Source organism: Felis catus, chromosome A2 (genome assembly GCF_018350175.1).
Source record: "Felis catus isolate Fca126 chromosome A2, F.catus_Fca126_mat1.0, whole genome shotgun sequence".
NCBI lineage: Eukaryota > Metazoa > Chordata > Mammalia > Carnivora > Felidae > Felis > Felis catus.
In genome coordinates this window covers 78616767-78637634 of record NC_058369.1, presented here as the reverse complement: position 1 = coordinate 78637634, position 20868 = coordinate 78616767, and the positions used below count along the sequence as shown (strand labels likewise).

The window sequence follows — 20868 nt, the reverse complement described above, 5'->3', positions numbered from 1 at the left end:
CTCAGTTTGTTCTCAGTTTTTAAGAGTCTCTTATGCTTTGGCTCTCTCCCACTCTAACCTCTTTTTTTTTTTTCCTTCCCCTCCCCCATGGGTTTCTGTTAAGTTTCTCAGGATCCACATAAGAGTGAAAACATATGGTATCTGTCAATTAATGTTAAATAAAAATTAAAAACAAAACAATTCACCTCGATCCAATTTGTAAGCCAGTAACACTCTGGATCTGTGTTTTCCACTGTGAAGAGAACATTTCCTCGGGGAATGACATAGCCCTCAGGAACAGCTTTTATTTCTATTGGAAGATGTCCATCATATTTCTGGTAAAAGACAATAATGAAATTATTCATTTAGCAAATGATAATCAGATACCTGCTTTAATAGGTTCTTCATATTTTACAGAAGCTAAACTTACTCTCACAGAAACTGCAATTGTACATGTTATTATATTGCTAGTAATATCCTCATTCTCTTAAAATTAGCTAAGATGATTAACAGTTTAGACACCGACATTAATTTTTACATTTTATGTAGTCCAAGTACTTCTGCTATTTCTACCAGAAGATAGAGATAATCTCAAACCGGTCAAAACAAAAAAGTTGTTTTTTCTCAAGATTTCAAAAAAAAAGAAGAGTTTATTCCAACATATTCCAAAAATTTTCCAAGAACATTCCTTCTTCTAAGTCGCCATTTTCGTAAAACAAAAGCTAAATACTAAAAGATAAAATAAGGGACTACTATTAAAGAGCAACATGAACAAAATAATGTCAAACAAAAAAAGGAAAAAAAAGAGAGGTCCCTGACAGTACAAGAACCTTAAGCAGGTTTTCCCTTTATTCTGGTAGTAGACCTGAAACTGTTTTTGTAGAGTGGATAGACCAATCATTAAGTATACTTTCTAGAGCTTTGGCAATGAATATCCAAGTACAACAATTCTCTCCAAAACTAGGCTGCAACATATTTGCTACAGACTATGTGATCAGATATTTAATTACGCCTCCCTTCTTTTAAAGGTAAGGGCTGTGGCTACATTTTGGCTAGGAAGGCAAATTATTTCAGAAATCCTAGCAGTTTTTATGTGATTTGGGACAGGTAAATAGATAAAAGAAAAGTCTGTTTAATGAGAAGCACTGGAAGTCTCATGATATAGCAGAAAGAATACTGCCTTAGAAATCCCAGCTCGGACTCAACAATCTGGACTCAGACTGTGGGCAAGTCATTCAACATTTCTTGTCTCAGACTATTCTTCCAACAGGGTTAGATAAGACCATCTCTAGGTTAGATCCCTACGATTCTCTGAACATAAAAAAATCAAAAGATTTATCACCCTGGCTACTGGGAATTATATATAGCCTAACACTTATCTATTCCTATTCTCTTCCCAACAAACCAAATAGGGTAAGTGCAGGAATTAGCCCCCAGATTTTACTGACCTTACTTAAGATACGAGGAAATTATACCACAGAGTGCTTACTTGACTTCTTCAAAGACCCATAAGTAAAAAATAGTAAAACTCAGTATGACAACATAGGCCTGAAAGTTAAAGTATTTCTAATTATTTTGTTGATGGTAGTCTACAATGGAAAAGACATTTGTTTTTAAGATATAAATGAATTAACACTTAATGCGCCAAGATGCCTAAAGATCCCATTCCCAACCTATCTTCGTAATAATCACTACCATTCAACTCTTCTAACTCAATTCCCATATCTTTAGATGCTCAAAATTAAGTAACTGATCCAAACATGCTAGGTATTAATATCATAGTACAGTAAAGAATGAAAGCCAACTTTATGGATCTACACCAAACCATTCCAATTATTCAGTAAGGGAAATTTCCTAGAAGTACTGGGTAATGATAGACTCACTGCATCTATTGCCTTAGATAAGCTACAGCCAAGAAAACAGACCAAAATTTCAAAATTGCCAAATAATGATGCTCCTTCCTAATATTTTCAAAGAAAAGAGGAAATCACCTTTCTGAAAAACACTATCTAAATTATCATTTGTTTATATTACAACAAATTACTGAGACCTGCTATAGATTCTATATACTAATTATTTGCCACCATAAAAAAATATTTAAATATTACCCTTAACTTTTCCCAAAAATGTCTAAAATAGCTCTTAAATTTGGGCCAGACAGAAAAAAGTTGTAATTATAGAACAGTCTTCTATTCAAATTCCTTTGTAAGAAATTTTGAACTGAAAGAAAAACCAAAGTAGAGCAAAACATTAAAAACATTTTTTACCTCAAGAATGTAGTTCCATCCCTTTTCATTAAAGACATCATCCTGGAAATGCTCTCTGTACACCTCTTTGGCTTCCTGGATCTTCTCTTTGGTCACAACTTTACCTAAAAGGACAAACGTTTCCTGTTTACATTTCTAAAGGCATTCTATGAATTGCTGAGTTGTGGTAGGATTCATGTCTCTACCTATTTCACCATTCTGTGGATAAAAAAAACAAGAACTGAGAGATTAAATGATCACCCAGAGTCAACAGCAGAGCCAGAAATGGAATCTGCACTTCTGATCACTCACCCTATGTTAATTTCCAGTTTGAAAAACAGGTGTGCAGAAGCAACTATTACACAGAGTATTTTTTTTCTTAATCCCAGGAATAAGTTAACTTCTAAGACGTGTTTTTTCTCTCACTATTAATTTAAATACTCTTGAAATTTGATACAGATAATTTTCCAGGTGAATCTTTTTGCTTTATTCATAAAGGATGTCTTCAGGGATGATAATCCAATAATTTTCACAATTACTAAGTTTAAGTTTTTGCTCCTCAAGTACACTTTTAGTTATCTTTATCTGTAAAATTAGGATAATAGTAGAGTACCCACTCACAGGATGATTGTGAGGACTGAGTTAAGACACAGGAAGCACTTAGCATAATGCTGGCCTGTAATAGGTAGTATATTTTAGGTACAATTAATAATGTCATGTTGTATCAAGTTTTTAAGCTGTAAAACTGAAGTGTGACATCAGTCTTAAAAATTTGTCAAGATCATGGAAAATTTTCAGTTTTTATCTGTGTAAAATTCAACTTAATCTGTATTCAATTCTGAGATTATTTTTGTTTCAAAAGGTCAGAGATGAAATTTTCCAAAAATGTATAAAACTTTTGGGAACTGTTCCCCCCCCCACCGTCCTTGAAATACTATTATAAAACAAACTAGAAATGGACTTTCAAATAAAACTGCACAGAAATTATTTTGGGGGTTTTCCATTTTAAAATACATTTGAGACTAAGGCTGTAGCATCAGGTAGTTCTGAAAAATAGGCCTTTAAGATAAAAAAGACTATGATAAAAATATTCTAATTGCTACCATGATTCAAAATGAGTTCCCAGGTCAATAATGAATCCTCTACTGTGAATTAAGGACTTAAAATCTATTAACATACCAGATTAGCCTCAGAAAATTACTGACTTTTCTAAACTTATTCCCAAGTTTATTAGTTTCAGAAAACCTTTCTCATATTTAGAACCAATCACATGTACCAAATTATAAGATTTATGTGTTCAAATTAACACATTTTTTACAATTCAAAAAAAAAAACCCCTAAAATAGTCAAAATAATTTAGTAAATATCAAAATTAAACTGTTCAATGAGTTCCTTTAAATTAAGAATATAACAATATAGGAGAAAAATTATAAAGAGCTACATAAAAGCAGTGTTTGAAAAGTACTAGGAAAAATAATACCTTTTAAGTACTTATTAAGAATGTACTGCAACCCATAAAATACTGTTTCCTCGTATTTCACCTTCTTTATTTTTGAGTTTTCTGTCTTCTTTTCACGGCATTCAAAGTAGGAATAAACTTTGCTGGTATTGGGTGGGTACTGTTTATAGTGAGTAACCTAAAGGCGAAAGCAATACTTGAGTTAGAAAACATTCGAATAGAATAGAAATCATGACTGAAAGGGCTTGAAATTATTTAAAACCAAAGAAACTAAACTTATTTGCTATTCATCAGCTTCTTTTCCTGGCTGTAAAGAATAAAAAATAAGTATCATACTTATTAGGATACTTTTAATGTTCACTATCTTACTTTGAAAACCACAGGAGAGTATTAACTTTTATAAACAAATCAAACGCACTTAAGGAAGTATGAGGCTTCTAAGCTGGACAGGCACTTGAAAATAAAGTTTGAAGAAAGTTATCTCATTTGATCTTGGGGAATGGTCTTCCTTCAGGGGAAGAGAGACGTAGCTGCCTGGCAGGGGCATAACCAGGATATAAAAGAACGTACTGCAAGAGTGTGGTACTGTTACTATCTAAATGTGGTATGTTTGAGAAGTCAATAGGCAATGCTTCCCATGACTCGACTTCTTCATCTGTACAGGTAGGGAGAATGACTCCGATCTTCACAATAACACATGGAACCTGGATGAAAGCAACAGCAGGAGAAAACATATCTTGTTTCATAGTACTACTTGTTCTCCAATTACCACCAAATTGGGAAATAAGTCTATCCAATGCAACATCAAATCCTTAGGAGTGTAAAAATAAGTATTATAAATTTTTCCATAAATATGGGTAAGAGTCATTGTTGAAAATTAATCTTTGTTTTAAGAAAAAAGTGAGTTCATTATAGTTGGATTTTTTTTTTAATATTTTAATGTGGTTAAAACATTTTACCGATAGAAAATAACTGGGAGAATAATGTGTATTTGCTCTGTTGTAACATTAGGAATGGTCATGTCCTAAAACTTAAGGTACAGGGTGGTAAGGTAGGTCATGGTGGAATAATCTTTGCAGCACAAGTTTCATGAATGACCACTGTGACATGAACCATGGTTCCTGGTTAGCTCTGATCCTCAGTTTAGGGAAACCAATGCTTTCCTTGTTTGGTTGCACAATCTTAATCCCAATGAAACTTGGCTTTAACCTTTGTAGCTTAGCACAAAAATTCTAAGATGAATATACTCTATATAGAGAGCAAAAGAAAAAAAGATCCCAAATGTTTAATGTTTCTGCTCCAACAGAAGCAACTTGTCACTCTATGAAAACAGCACCTGTACGCTGCTTGAAGGCAACTGGGTGGTCAATTTTAAACCTAGAGGTACTACACCAGGGTTTTTTTTCAAGGTTAGAACCTGGAGACTGATACCACTGGAGGCTGAAGTAGCAGCTCAGTGAAATAGCTAAAGCCAAACCCAAGCAGTTAAATCTTCAAGCAGATTCACTAAAATGCAAAAACAACATTTATATACGTATGAATGATACCCTATTTCAACTGATTAGAAAAAGAGAACACTATCTAAAAACATACCCAAGAAGTACATAAAAATGAAAATGCCCAGTTTACAATCTAAATAACTCTTAACTCCTTTAGTGGGAATAAGCAGTGAGGTAGAAGAAAAGTCAACTATGATGAAGTAAAAATTGAAGGAAGGTCTGGATCACATCATGCAAGTTTATAAAAGCCAGATTCATAGTTGTGACTCTCAGTAGTTAGCCTGACCTTTTACAGTTCAGATACTCAAAGGTACATCTTTATAAATTTACTTTTTCTACATCAAATTTAAAAGTATGAGAAGGTAAATGAATCTTCTGAGTAGACCAAACAGTTAAAAGCTGAATGGAAATGTCCCTAAAGCATTTAACTCTCCTCTTTGGTCTAAAAGTATACTAAAATTTTTCGATCAGACAAATAGAGTCCCAGTTCTGGCCAATAACTGAACATGTTTATAATTTTAAAGCTTTACTTCTGCCATGTTTTTTAATTATGGTACTTAAAACCTTAGCACAGGGGCACCTGCATGGTTCAGTCATTTAAGTGTCCGATTCTTGATTTTGGCTCAGGTCATGATCTCACGGGTAAGTGAGATCGAGCCCTGCATTGGACTCCATGCTAACAGCATGGAGCCTGTTTGGGATTCTCTTTCCCTCTCTCTGTCCCTCCCCTGCTTGTGCACACTTGCTCTTTCTCTCTCTCAAACAAACGTTAAAAAAAACATCTTCTTTGGACAGCTTTAGAGAACTGTTCTGCAGTTCTCTAGGTTTAAGAACTGAACTGCTAAAGCAGCTAATTCTCAGGTAATTAACCATGAAATCTAATTTACCATTAACTACCTACCAATGAACACCCAATACATTTATAGAAAAAAATAGTATAGTTAGATATATTTGTATTGGCTTATACCATTGTTTAAATCGGGGAAATTTTTAAACCGAGCTTCTTAGTAAATACTATTCTACAAATACAGCCAAAAGATGATTTATAATGATTCTAGTTCTGGTAGGTTTACTATCCTCTTCATTTTACTTTCTGCTAAGCTGGTCTCTCTGAACCTGGGAACCTTCAGAAAATGAGATGATACAGGCAGAAAATCAAATTAATTGTTATTTTATAAATAGTTCATTCACAAATATACATCCTGTGTCCACTATGTATCAGGCACTGTTTCAGATTCTGAGGATGGGGAAATAAAATGTACTGAGACAGTTTCTATTCTCAAAGGGCTAATGAGGGCTGAAAGGTCAGAGAAAACCAATGTATAAACACCATTAATTTCAGATACAGATGGAGGTTTGGAAACTTAAAAGAAAATGATGGGCCAAAGGGGGCCTGAGAGACTGCTGTAAATAGGGGGCCAGGAAGGCTTCTCCGAGATGGTGACATGTGACCTACACAACAAGGAGATAGAAGACACACTGACATAAGGGACAGGACACGATGAAGGCCAGCATGGCTGGTTCTTAGAGGTGCAGAGAAGGAGGAAGTACATACATGGTTAAGGTCAGAGAGATGCAGAGACACGATCACGTAAGGCTTACAGACAACGAGGAGCTTGAATTTTACATCAAGTGCAATAGAAAGCCACTGGATGTTTTAAGCTGGAATGAATATGATCTGATTCATATTTTATAAGGATCAGCTGGACAGTGAGGTGGATAATGGATTACAAGGTGACCAAAGAGGAAGCAGGACCATCAGGTAAAAGATTACTACACCAAAGACTAGCTTAGGTGAGAGCAGTGGCTCATCTGGAGGTAAAGGAGAATTAGGCTAAAACACTAGATGTGGGGGTAATAAGGGGGAGGGATTAGCACTGTTTCCTACATTTTTGGCTTGAGCAACTGGGTGAATAAGGGTGCCGTTTACGGAGATGGGAAAGGCTGTGGAAGGAATGGATTAGAGCTGTTTTAAATATGTCATGTAATGCTAACAAAGTCTCACAGTATTCAAAATTAAACTACACAAAAGAAGCTCTAAAATCACGTTGGTTTTCTTAGCACTACTTTAGCTTCCATCAATAGGAAAAATGGTTCTATAGTAAACTTAACTTTTATAAGATGAGAATAGCTAATTTCTCATAATATCCCCAGCAAACCTTACTCCTAAAAATGTTTCCTAAACTAGCATGATTTTCCTACAGCTAATAGAGCACTACCAGTACATAAATACATGTGTGGTAAAGAACACAGGCACACAAGAAAATGTAGTTCTTTTAACAGAACCTAATTTCACAGTCATGTGAGTGATTTACTTCATGAAAAGCTTCTAAAAATTATAATCGCTAGGGTAAATATCCTTGTCCCAAGTATGACATTTAAAGAGAAATATGAGAAATATTTAAGTTGCATAGAATCTTTCTGTGAGAGCAGACTCTTAACTTTTTCCTGAGCTTCTCCAGATTTTCCATAAAGTCGATTTGGTGTCTTTTCAAGAGCTTTCCTCTCATAATGGGATCACATGTCCAAAGGCAATCACTACTAACCTACTTTACCAGTTATAATTTTAACAGCTAAGTAATTATCATAAGCCAACATTTTAACAATACCACGTGTATATAAGAGCACATGGGGTAACGTGTATAATGCCACAGAATAAGTTTTACTATCTCCAAAATTTATAAGGGCACTCAGAAGAGGATCCACTCAGCCTTACAATGAATGGCTAAAACTTTATGTCTCTTCAATGCTACTGTGCTTAAAATAGCAAAAATAAATAAATAAATCAATGAATCTTCTTTTCAACATTTTTAAAAATTTCTCAAGTCCTGGAAATACTTCTGTTGCCACAGAAAATAATTCTTTGCTATTTGGCTTTTGAAGCGATAATAACTTCAAAAATATGGCTTAAAAATATTTGGTTACATTTTGGGGGAGAGAGGAAATTGTCAAATCAGTTATAATCACACTACCCGTTTTTCTTTGGCACAGAGCGTTTGATAATTTGTACTTTTTTGGCTGCACCCTTGAAAAAGATTTAATCAACTGACAAAGAGGACACCAGCTTCTGGTATATTTGTTTTGCAAAATCTTACAAAACTTTACTGATCTAAGTTAATCTTCCTCTGAACTATATTCATGACTTACATACAAGATTTTATTTCTATTGCCTGGGCTTTTCCTATAACTTATAGTATAAACCTTACTGGAAAACTGCATTGTAAGAATGCACAGGTTGGGGCGCGTGGGTGGCGCAGTCGGTTAAGCGTCCGACTTCAGCCAGGTCACGATCTCGCGGTCCGGGAGTTCGAGCCCCGCGTCGGGCTCTGGGCTGATGGCTCAGAGCCTGGAGCCTGCTACGGATTCTGTGTCTCCCTCTCTCTCTGCCCCTCCCCCATTCATGCTCTGTCTCTCTCTGTCCCAAAAATAAATAAACGTTGAAAAAAAAAATTTTTAATAAAAAAAAAAAAGAATGCACAGGTAATGTGACATAGAAACTGCAACAGTCCTCCACTCCTTACAAAGATCAGGCTGCCAGGAGAGCCGCTGTGACATAACTTAGCTGCCAGATCAGAAGCAATGAGAGAGAAGCAACTATGAAAAATGGGGACAGGTCAGAGAAAGACACTGGGTTGCTAAAGTCCCAGCCAGGACAAAATTGCCAGTGAGAGGATTCTCATCTATCCCGAACTCTTTTTCCAAAAAGCCCAAACCTTTAAGGTTTGTTATTCGCCATTAATGAGACAGCAAAATCTGTTTTACAAAAGCCACCCTGGGTGCCTCATCATCATAAATTATATAATCTTCTGTAACTTCTCTAAAAACAATTTTCACCCATTCTGAATTTTAAGAGTTATCTTTTGTCTTTTAAATACCTAGGAGATCTCCAATATTTATTAAATGAATTGATGAAAATGGGCTGAGTTCTAGATAACCAGTTTACAAATGACCTTTTGAGAAGCAACCCACGCTGGACAGCACAATTCATAACAATGGGTGATATGCTTTAATACACATTTCATAACAATGGGTGATGTGTAAATTGCTTAGAGATTACTGTTATACACTATATATATTTTTTTCAACTTAATTGACAACATCTTCCATTTTTATCTAACAGGATAAATGTTCAGAAATAATGAAACTATTCTCTGCTGTAGATTGTTACAAACATTATCCGCACAGTAGGAAAAGGAACAAGGAACAGAAATGCATCTTTTAATGAGCCAGTTATTTGTAAACTAATCATTGGTTACCCCAGAGATAGGTGGGGAACCCTCCACCCCCAAAACAGAAACCTGACCTGTCTCCTTCACGAAAATTTCCAAATGCCTTTTAAGCACCGCAGTGACTAACACCCCTCAATGCACCGTTCCTTACCTGGCCTAGCACAATGTAAATACAACCCAGTAGATAACTGTGCTTTATGCCATTTTGAAATGATTCAACAGGAACCCAGGATGAAAATGGAAAAACAACCACATTTACCTGTTTCCTCAGTTCCTTATTATGTATGACATAGTATGCAATTATAGAAATGAACCCTCTGGAGAGGATACAAGGACAAACAAAGCACCTGTGTTGTCATGTGCTTAAGCACTATCCTACTACTTGCAAAATACCTTTTTATGGTCCTTAGACGACCAACTATTCTTTCTTCAGTTTTAGAAAGAAATCAATGTCAGGGCGCCTGGGTGGCTCAGTCGGTTAAGCGTCCGACATCAGCTCAGGTCAGGATCTCACAGTCTGTGAGTTCAAGCCCCGCGTCGGGCTCTGGGCTGATGGCTCAGAGCCTGGAGCCTGCTACGGATTCTGTGTCTCCCTCTCTCTCTGCCCCTCCCCCATTCATGCTCTGTCTCTCTCTGTCTCAAAAATAAATAAACGTTAAAAAAAAAAAATTAAAAAAAAAAAAAGAAATCAATGTTATTCTCTTATCCATCAACATGTCTAAAACCACTAGGTTCACTACTGTAACTAGCCAGTACTTTGTAAGTACTGATAAGGATATCTAATAGTTTCATTTAATTGCCAAATAAAAATTTCATTGCTTCTAACATCAAGATTCTGATTTGTCTCTTTTTCATCTAAGAAGATAAAAAGGTAAAAATGGGATATAGCCTATAAAGACCACTAAATATGTAAAGCAAATAAAATTTTAAAATATTAGTATGGAATACACAATGTATTTTATTGTGCTGTTGTAAACCATTGGTATAAAACATATCAACCTGACTAAATCCTCTTAAGGGATATTTTTTGGGGGGATATTAAAAATCTTTCTAAAAGATTTCATATTAGACCAGTTTGGAAGACAACAGAATAAGAGGACCCTAGGCTTTCCTTGTCCCAAAACAATTAGATAATTATCAAATCATACTAAATACCCTAGAAATTTACCTGAAGGCGGGAGAACAAATCCCACAACTAAAGATAGAGAAGAGGCCACAAAAAAGAAGGCATAAGTATGGAGACGTGGTTTGGGAGAAACGGATCGTGGCCGCTATGGTGGAAGGGAGAAGGGCTACAGACAGACAAACACACAAGGGAGCACAGAGGAATAAGAATCCCCATAGCACTTGGCTTGGAAAGTGAGAGGAGCCAAATTTTGTGAGTTCTTGCAATCAGCAGGGCTTAAAGTCTGGAGTTTTAAAGGTCAGCAGGCTTGGCCGGGATACAGCTGAGGGCACTGCCCTGCTCCTATAGAAAAGGCAGGCAAACAGCCCATGAACATACAGTGTGAAAACAGTGATCTGCAAAACAGCCAGGGCACACAGTGGGGAGGTTATCTGCTCATCTTGGAGCATGTCCCAGAGAGGCAGCATTCATAGATAGACTCCTCTGGGAAGAAAGGCCCTGGCAGAAGCCATTTCACTCCCCCTGCCCTTCAGCATAAGCACAGGGCCACCTGTGGGAACCAGTGCAACACCCACACTCCCTAACTTGCTTACACCAAGCCCCCACGACCCACTGCCACCGTGCACTTGGGTGGAATTGCCCCTCCCATTCACATTTGCCTCAGTCCTAGCACTTTGGGCCCCCTGGCCCAGAAGAGGGCCAAACCCTGAGCACATGGCACTTCCTGAGGTGGGAGATTTGCAGGGCCTCAGTTCTACTGGTGATAGTGACATGTCTCACTTCACAAACAGAACAGAGCACACCTAGTTAAAATGCACCACATTCAGGCTAGGGACCAAATACTGCCCATGGCAGACAAAGAGAACCTCTATAGATGATTGGCCTAAAGGACACAACAGGTAAGCACATGCAGCACACATTGGAGGCATTCCCAGAAGTGCCAGGCCCTGGGGAACAGGGGACACTACACAATAGAGTACTATCGGACCTCTTCTTTATAAGGCCATTACCCTCAAGAATAGGAGACGTAGCTAAGTTTCCTAACACAGAGAAGCAGGCAAAGAGACTAAGACAAAATGAGAAGACATTTTGGAACTTGTTCCAAATGAAAAACAGGAAAAGGCCATGGGCAGAGATCTAAGTGAAACAGATATATGTAACATGTCAGAGAATTTAAAGTAATGATCATAAAAACATTCACTGGACTTGAGAAAAGAGTGGAAGACATCAGTGAGACCATTAACACAGAAATAACGAATAACCTAGAAGGGATAAAGGGCTAAGTAAATGAAATGAGAAACACACTTGATGGAATGAGCAACAGCCTGGAAGAACATAAACAAACTAATAATCTAGAAGACAGAGCAATGGAAAGTAATCAAGCTGAGAAAAAAGAATTACACAAAACGAGAACAGACTTAGAGAACTCAATGACTCCATCAAACATAGTAACATTCATATTATAGGAATCCCAGAAGAGAGAGGAAACGGGGATGAAAAATGTATTTGAAGAAATAATAGCTGAAAACTTACCTAACCCGGAGAAGGAAACAGATATCCAGATCCAGGAGACACAGAGGACCCTCCAAAAAAAATCAACAAAAGCAGACCCACACCAAAACATATAGTAATTAAAGTGGCAAAATAAAGAAACAATGTTTAAAGGAGCAAAACAAAAGAAGACAGTAACATACAAGGGAAACCCCATACAGCTATCAGTGGATCTTTCAGGAGAAACTTCCCAAGTCAGAAGGTAGTGGCATGTTAGTTCCAAAGTGCTATATGGGAAAAATCTGCAGCCAAGAACACTCTATCTAGCAAGGCTGTCATTCAGAATAGAGAGATCATGTGTTTCCCAGACAAAGGCTAAAGGAGTTCACGACTACCAAACAAGCCCTGAAAGAAATATTAAAGGGGAGTCTCTGAGCGGAACAGAGACCAGAAGGGATAGTATAATGGTAGGAAACAAAAAATCAGTAAAAATGAGTATTTCTGTAAAAAATCAGTCAAGGAACTTAAAAAATAAAAGGATGCAAAATATGAGAACATATATTTAAAATGTGGGGAGGAGAGGAGTAAAGAATGGGTTCAAACTTCAACGCCCATCAACTTAATATAGACTGCTATATGCCAAAGAGGTTACATACAAACCTAATGGTAAGCACATATATAAAACCACTAATAAACATGCAACAAAGAGAAAGAAATCCAAATATATTAAAGAAAACCAGAAAACCATGAGAGACAGACAAGAATGAATCAGAGACATCGTCAGAAACAATCACAAAAAAATAATGGCAATGAATACATATCTTATAATAATTACTTTTAATGTAAACGGATTAAACACTCCAGTCGAAAGATATAGGGTGACAGAATAGATAAAAACAAGATCCTTCTACATACTGCCTGCAAGAGACTCCTTTTAGATCTAAAAACACTGGCAGATTTAAAGTGAGGGGATGAAGAAACATCTACCATGCAAATAATGTCAAACGAAAGCTGGAATAGCAATACTTTTTATCGGACAAAGTAGACTTTAAAACAAAAACTGTGGGGCTCCTGGGTGGCTCAGTTGGTTGAGTGTCCAACTCGGCTCAGGTTCTGGTCTTGTGGTTCGTGCGTTCGAGCCCCACATTGGGCTCTGTTCTGGCAGCTTGTTCAGAGCCTGGAGCCTGCTTTGGATTCTGCATCTCCATCGCTCTCTGCCCCTCCTCCGCTTGTGCTTTCTCTCTGTCTCTCAAAAATAAATGTAAAACAAAAACTGTAACAAGAGACAAAGGATGCTATATAATAAAAAAGGGGACAATCCAACAAGAAGATATAACGATTGTAAATATTTATGCCTCCAACACAGAAACACCAAATACATAAAACAGTTAATAACAAACATAAAGGAATTAATTGATAAGAATACAATAATAATAAGGGACTTTAACACACCCTACTTACATCAACAGACAGATGACCTAAAGAGGAAATCAATAAAGAAACAATGACTTTGAATGAACAGATGGATTTAGCAGATATATTCATAACATTCCATCCTAAAACAGAATACACATTCCTTTCAATTGCACGCAGAACATTCTCCAGAATAGATCACATGTTAGCCCAGAAAACAAGCCTCAACAAATTCAAGATCAAAGACACACTATGCGTCTTTTCTGACCACAATGCTAGGAAACCAGAAGTCAACCACAAGAAAAAATCTGGAGAGATGGCAAGGGAGGTTAAAAAACAATGAATGCGTAAATCAGGAAATAAAAGAATAGACTGCAAAGTACACAGAAACAAATGAAAACACAACCGTTCAAAACCTTTGGAATGCAACCAAAAACGATTCTAAGAGGGAAGTTTAAAGCAATACAGGACAATCTCAAAAAGCAATAAAAGTCTCAAATGAACAACCTAACCTTACACCTAAAGAGGCTAGAAAAAGAACAAACAAAACCCCAAACCAGCATAAGGAAGGATATAATAAATATTACAGCAGAAATAAATGATATAGAAACTAAAAAAAGCAATAGAATAGAGCAATGAAATCAGGAGCTAATTCTTTGAAAAACTCAACAAAATTGATAAACCTCTAGCCAGACTCATCAAGAAAAAAAGAGAAAGGACTCAAATAAATAAAATCACAAATGAGAGAGAAGAAATAACAACCAACACCACAGAAATACAATTATGAGAATATTATGAAAAACGATATACCAATAAGTTGGACAGCCTAGAAGAAATGGATAAAGTCCTAAAAAAGTATAAGCTACCAAAACTGAAACATAAAACTGGAACAGACTTATTGCTAGCAAAGAAATTGACTCACTAATCAAAAAACTCCAAACAAACAACAGGCCAGGACGAGACAGCTTCCCAGGCAAATTCTACCAAACATTTTTAAAAAGTTTTTGATGTTTATTAATTTTGAGAAAGACAGAAAGAGACAGAGGGCAAGCAGGGGAGGGGCAGAAGAAAGGGAGACACAGAACTGAGGAAGGCTCCAGGCTCCAGGCTCCAGGCTCTGAGCTGTCAGCACAGAACCTAATGTGGGGCTCAAACTCACAAACTGTGAGATCATGACCTGAGCCTGTCAGACGTTTAACCAACTGAGCAACTCAGGTGTCCCTCTACCAAACATTTAAAAAAGAATTAATACCTATTCTTCTCAAACTATTCCAAAAAATGGAAAAGGAAGGAAAACATCCAAATTCATTCTATGAGGCCAGCATTACTCTGATATCAACCCAGATAAAGACACCACTAACTCCAGGCCAATATCCCTGATGAACACAGATGAAAAATTCTCAACAAATTACTAGCAAACCAAATCCAACAATACTTTAAAAAATTATTCACTACGATCATGTGGGATTTATTCTTGGGCTACAAGAGTGGCTGATTATTTGCAAATCAATTAATGTGATATAGCACACAAATAAGAGAAAGCATAAGAACCACATGATCATTTCCATAGATGTAGAAAAAGCATCTGACAAAGTACAACATCCATTCATGATAAAAACCCTCAGTAAAGTAGGTTTAGAGGGAATACACCTCAATGCAGTAAATGATATATGTGAAAAACCCCTAGCTAACATCATCCTGCATGGGGAAAAATGGAGAGCTTTTCACCTAAGGTCATGGAAAAGACAAGGATGTCCACTCTCACCTCTTTTTTTCAATACAGTACTGGAAGTTCCCGCCACAGCAATCAGAAGAAAAGGCTTCCAAACTGGTAAGGAAGTAGTAAGACTTTCACTGTTTTCAGAAGACATGGTCACACCATATACAGAAAACACAAAAGATTCCACCAAAAAACTATTAGAACTGACAAATGAATTCAGCAGAGTTGCAGGATACAAAATCAATGCACAAAAATCTTGCATTTTTATACACCAATACTGCAGCAGCAGCAAGAGAAATTAAGAGGACAATCCCATTTACATTTGCACCAAAAATAGTAAGACACCTAGGAATAAATCTAACCAAACAGGTGAAAGACCTGTACTCTGAAAACTGTAAAACACTCATGAAAGAAATTGAAGACAACACAAAGAAATGGAAAGACATTTCATGCTCATAAACTGGAAGAATATTGTTAAAATGTCTATACAACCAAAGCAACTTACACATTTAATGCAATCTCTATCAAAATGCCAACAGCATTTTTCACAGAAGTAGAACAATTCTAAAATCTGTATGGAACCACAAAAAACCCCGAATAGCCAAAGCAATCTTGAAAAAGCAAAGCAAAGCAAAGCTGGAGGCATCGTAACTCTGGACTTTAAGATATATTACAAAGCTGTAGTAATCAAAACAGTATGGCACAAAAATAGATACACAGATCAATGGAACTGATTAGAAAGCCCAGAAATAAACCCACTACATATCAATTAATCTTCAACAAAACAGGAAAGAATATCCAATGGGAAAAAGACAGTCTCTTCAACAAAGAGCGTTGGGAAAACTGGCCAGCTACAAGTAAAAGAATGAAACTGGACTGCTTTCTTACACCATACACAAAATGAATTAAAAATGGATTAAAGACCTGAATGTCAGACCTGAAATCATAAAAATCCTAGAACACGGGCAGTAACTTCTTTGGCTGTAGCAACTTCTCTCTAGATATGTCTCCTCAGGCAAGGGAAACAAAAGCAGAAATAAACTATTGAGACTATGTCTAAATAAAAAGTTTCTGCACAGCAAAGGAAACCATCAACAAAACTAAAAGAGACAACCTACTGAGTGGGAGAATATATTTCAAAATGACGTATCTAATAAAGGGTTTGAATCCAAAATATATATAGAACTTCTACAACTCAACACCCACAAAACAAATAATCCAATTAAAAAATGGACTAAAGACATGAACAGATAGTTCTCCAACAAAGACATACAGATGGCCAAAAGATAAATCAAAAGATCCTCAACATCAATTCCCCATCAAGGAAATGCAAATCAAAACTACAATGAGATATCACCTCTCACCTGTCAACATGGCTACAATCAACAACACAAGAAACAACAGGTGTTGGTGAAGATGTGGAGATAAAGGAACACTTTTGCATTGTTGGTGGAAATGCAAACTGGTGCAGCCAATCTGGAAAACAGTATGGAGACTCCTCAAAAAGTTAAAAATACAACTACCCTATGATCCAGTAATTTTACTACTGGGTACTTACCCCCAAAACACAAAAACACTAATTCAAAGGGATACATACACCCCTGTATTTACAGCAGCATTATTTACAATAGCCAAGATATGGAAGCAGCCCAACTGTTCCTCCACTGAGGAATAAAGAAGAGGTGGTGTGTGTGCGTGTGTACATATATATGTATACATACATATATGTGTATATATGTGTATACACACACACACACACAATGGATTATTCAGCCATGAAAAAGAATGAAATATTGCCATTTGTGAAGACATGGATGGAACTAGAGAGTATAATGCTAAGTGAACTAGTCAAAGACAAATATCATGATTTCACACATACGTGGAATTTAAGAAACAAAACAAATGAGCAAAGGGGAAAAGACAGACAGACAAACCAAAAAACAGACTCTTAATTATGGAGTACAAACATGGTTACCAAGGGGGGGGGGGGGATGTGTTAAATAGGTGATGGGGATTAAGGAAGGCACTTGTGATGAGCACTGGGTGATGGAATCACTATATTGTACACCTGAAATGAATACTACACTGTATGTTAAATAGCTGAAATTAAAATAAAAACTTAAAAACATATAAAAAACAAATAGGCTTCATATTAGAGAATAAAATATACCAGTCTGATTTGAAAATGGGCAGGAATAAGCTATTAAAGAGATACAAATTTTACTAGTGCATTAAGTATGCCCTTCTAGATTAGAAAACTTTACGGTAATTCATTCTTCTAATTAAAAGTATCCCAGAAAACTGATGTTAAGGCAATTTTACATTCCTTACGTATATTGGCTCGAGGAACCACAAACTAAAGGAATTTACACTCATTTTGTTTTTAAAAGTTAGATCCATCAACTATTTCCCATTTTCAATCAAATCATAAATTACTATATTATAAAAATTGGAAATCATTTTAAAGATTTAGTTAGGAAAAAAACTGGGTGAAAAAAATTTAAGAGAAAACTATGAATGAGACCATTCTAAAATCACTACTGAAGATACTCAAAATGCTAGGACCTAAGACAAGAGAAGGTTTTAAGGCTTAGAAAACCATAGTTGGTAATACTTTGATCTCCTTACAATGGTGTAGATTTCCACTTTAAAATTCAATTTAAAAGACCACTTGTTAAGGAAACTTGGCTCTGTTTTAAGTAACTACCCGTCTAAATCATCGTTAGTAGAATCTTAAACTCCTGGGAAGAAATGAACAAACAGAACTTAAGTAAAACGGGATTCTCCAAAATACTTTGTCCAATTAAATTTAAGGAAAGAAACAAAAAGCAAAACCTCACAACTAAACCCAAAAATATGCTTTCCCTTTGTATTTCAAGCCACCACGTTGTCAAGTAAAAACTGAACTTTATTTTGTTCAAGTGGGTTTTCTGGCCTGACATTTCATCTTTTAAGTGTGTTGGCCAACAATGCTTTAGCAAAGTATAGTTCAGTTTACTTCATGTAATTTGGTAACTAGGGGGAAAAACTTTGCCACATTTTCCTTTAATCATTCTTTCCTTTACTAATTTGTGTGGGTTTCAAACAAAATTAATGGGGCAGCAATACACTGAAGTGTCCAATAGGCATATTAACACAATGTTGTGTTGTGCCACTCTAAGTTCTCCAGGGTTAAAACTACAGTTCATTTAACTCGTGATTCACATTCCTTTTCACAGAAATCCTGTAGTGACCCTAATGGAGTAAGGGCAGGGGATCGGCCTTTACAACAGGGATAAGGAGCACGAGTGATCACCAGGAGTAAACGAGTTTGAAACGGAGCCCAGTGGAGTGGGACGAGGGAATCCAGCATGTTTCCCGAGGGCAGATAGGTGTCCTCCACACCCCGGCCACAGGCAGAGGAACGTGGCTGGCTGCTGCGGCACCCCTACTAGCACCCCTACTAGGTCCTCGCCCACCTCTTCCTCGGGAAGGGACGTACCTGCTCAGCAAGGGCGGGGAAGTGCACTCGATTCAGCTTGGCGGGGAAAACCCACTTCTCAAACCCCACTCCCTTTCTCCAGGGCCGAGCCCCAGGAGCCGTTACCTAACTGACCCGCTCTCCTCGGCAGAGCCCTCGCCCAGGCCGGCCCAATCCGACCCGGCCAAGGCCAAAAGGCCGAGCTCCTGGGGAAAGCGTGCGCTCGGCCGGTGACGCCCAAGCCTCCCGGGCCCCGACCCCGCCACAACCGCCTGAGCCCCGAGCCCCGCGGCGGGCAGGCGGGCGGCGCCGGCTGGGGCCCGCCTCAGCCCCTCGCCGCGCCCCCCCCAACCACGCACCCCAAAGCCCCGCCTCCTGCCGTCCATCCCTCCATCCCTCCTCCATCCACCTCCTCCCCACTGCGGCGCCAGCTTCACCTGCCTCATCCGGCCGCCGCCACTCGTCCGCTTCTTCCCTCGGGCTCGCGCAGCGCCACGACCCCAGACCGGCCGCCCCCCGCCCCACAGCCCCGCGCTCGTCCCGAACGCGCCCTCTCCTCCTCCTTCACCTGCCCCCGCCCCGAACCTCTACCTTGTAGGAGTCAGTAGCTAGGAGGATGTTGAAATCGGCGTCTGCCGCAGCATTCATCTCGGGCGGGAGTGTGCGGGCCACGCGCCGCGAGCTGCCCAGCGCGGCGGCGAGGAAGGAGAAAAATGGGCTTCACCGCGCTCCGTTGCTTAAGTCACCGCTCGGCCGGAGGGGCGGGGGAGAAGAGGAGGTTAGCGGAGTGGGGAGGAGGGGCCACAGGAGGGCGGGCCCGGGAGCCGTGACGCGGCGGGGGGTGGTGGCGGCGGCAGCTCTCGCGCTCTCAGCCCAGGGACTCCGACCGACTCCTCACCTCGGCTCACCGCCCCCGCCCCATCATCCCGGAGCAGAGGCGAGGGGCGGGGCGCGGCCGCGCGTGCGCAACGCGCGGGGGGGCGGGGCTGGGCGGAGAGGACGTGAGGCACGCGCTCTTTTTCCCGCACGCTGGCTCCGGGAAACCGGAGGCTGCTGGGCAGTCCCGGCCGGGGATCTGTGTTCCTGCCTCGGTTTCATTTCCCGGCGGGACGGTGAGGGGCGGGGGAGGGGTAATTCCCAGCCTCGCTCCTTCTGCGATTAGCCGGTTCGCCCGCCGCGTGACACCTTCCCGTCCTACCCAGTCCTGGCCCGTTTTCTGAGTCCTCCAGAAGTCACGCCACCCGGCTGGGGGCCGAGGAGCCTCCCTCTGCCGCTCTCCCCATCCCCCCCCGCGCAGTTACTTACCTTTGTCTCCGGCTGGGATTGAAAAGCGAACCTTTTGCCTCCATCCCTCCTGTCCCTCTTGGTCCTTCTAACCCACTCTTTAAAATCGGAAGAGCTGCGGTGAGGAATAAGGTCTGAGGGGCCCCTTTACTCTGCCACATCGACTCCGCTTTCCTCCGCCTGTGTGGCTGAGCTCTTTGATCCTTTGAATGATGTTTTGATATTTTCCCAGAGAAAATACCCTGCGCGGGAAGGCGGGGGTTGAATTCAGTCCTCACATCTAATGAAACTACAAGGCCTGATTGAATCTAATAGTGCCCGGAAGTAAACGGCAACGGGCCAAGATTTTGACACGGTGCAAAACTGACTTTCATCATTGTTAGAATCGTTAAATCTTGGGAAATGGTTTGGCAACCTCCAAATAAGAAGCAAGGGAAACGACGTCAGATGACTTCATCTAAGTACAGACCATCCACTTGCGCAGTTCCTATACGTGGTTGCATTTTTGCATGAAACAGATTTCCTTTGTCCACATGGTCAGTAGCTGGTGCTGCCTTTTTTTTTTTTTTTTAATTTTATTATTATTATTTTTTTAGTTGTAAGATTTAGGTTTTACAATATACAAGTAGCCATGGAGGGGACGGTTCAGTGAAAACTGGTACAGGAACTTAACAGACTATTTTTCAAGTTAGTGAAAATCTCTCATTTTATCTGCAGAGTGGGGTGGAAACAGGTACATTGTGAATGGAGAAATTCATCACAAGAAAACGGAGACCTCTTCAATTAATAGCAACTTCGGTCTAGACTATGGTCTTGGAGTAAGTACAGGTTCTGGACAGTCACCTTCGTCTATGGAGTCCGTACAGGCAAAGACCATGGAAGTGGTGAGATACCAAGGTAGTAAGTGACAATACACTCACCAGAGTAGTAAATAATAATACATTTAGAGTAATTTTCACCAA

The 20868-nt window shown here is 39.0% G+C and overlaps 1 protein-coding gene across 2 annotated transcripts in view; it reads right to left on the bottom strand.

Moving 5' to 3' along the window:
• NAMPT (nicotinamide phosphoribosyltransferase) overlaps nt 1-20868 on the bottom strand; it is a 214880-nt gene that overhangs the window by 19746 nt on the left and 174266 nt on the right. The window contains exons 1-4 of one of the 2 annotated variants that reach the window (XM_011280328.4): nt 19214-19351; nt 3706-3862; nt 2247-2350; nt 186-314 (exon numbers count right to left, since the gene is read on the bottom strand). In XM_011280328.4, the coding sequence (XP_011278630.1) occupies nt 186-314; nt 2247-2350; nt 3706-3862; nt 19214-19270 (447 nt within the window). In that variant the 5' untranslated portion in view covers nt 19271-19351. Of the gene's footprint in view, nt 1-185; nt 315-2246; nt 2351-3705; nt 3863-19213; nt 19352-20868 lie in introns of those variants that run through there. The other variant, XM_045052263.1, reaches the window with a different exon arrangement.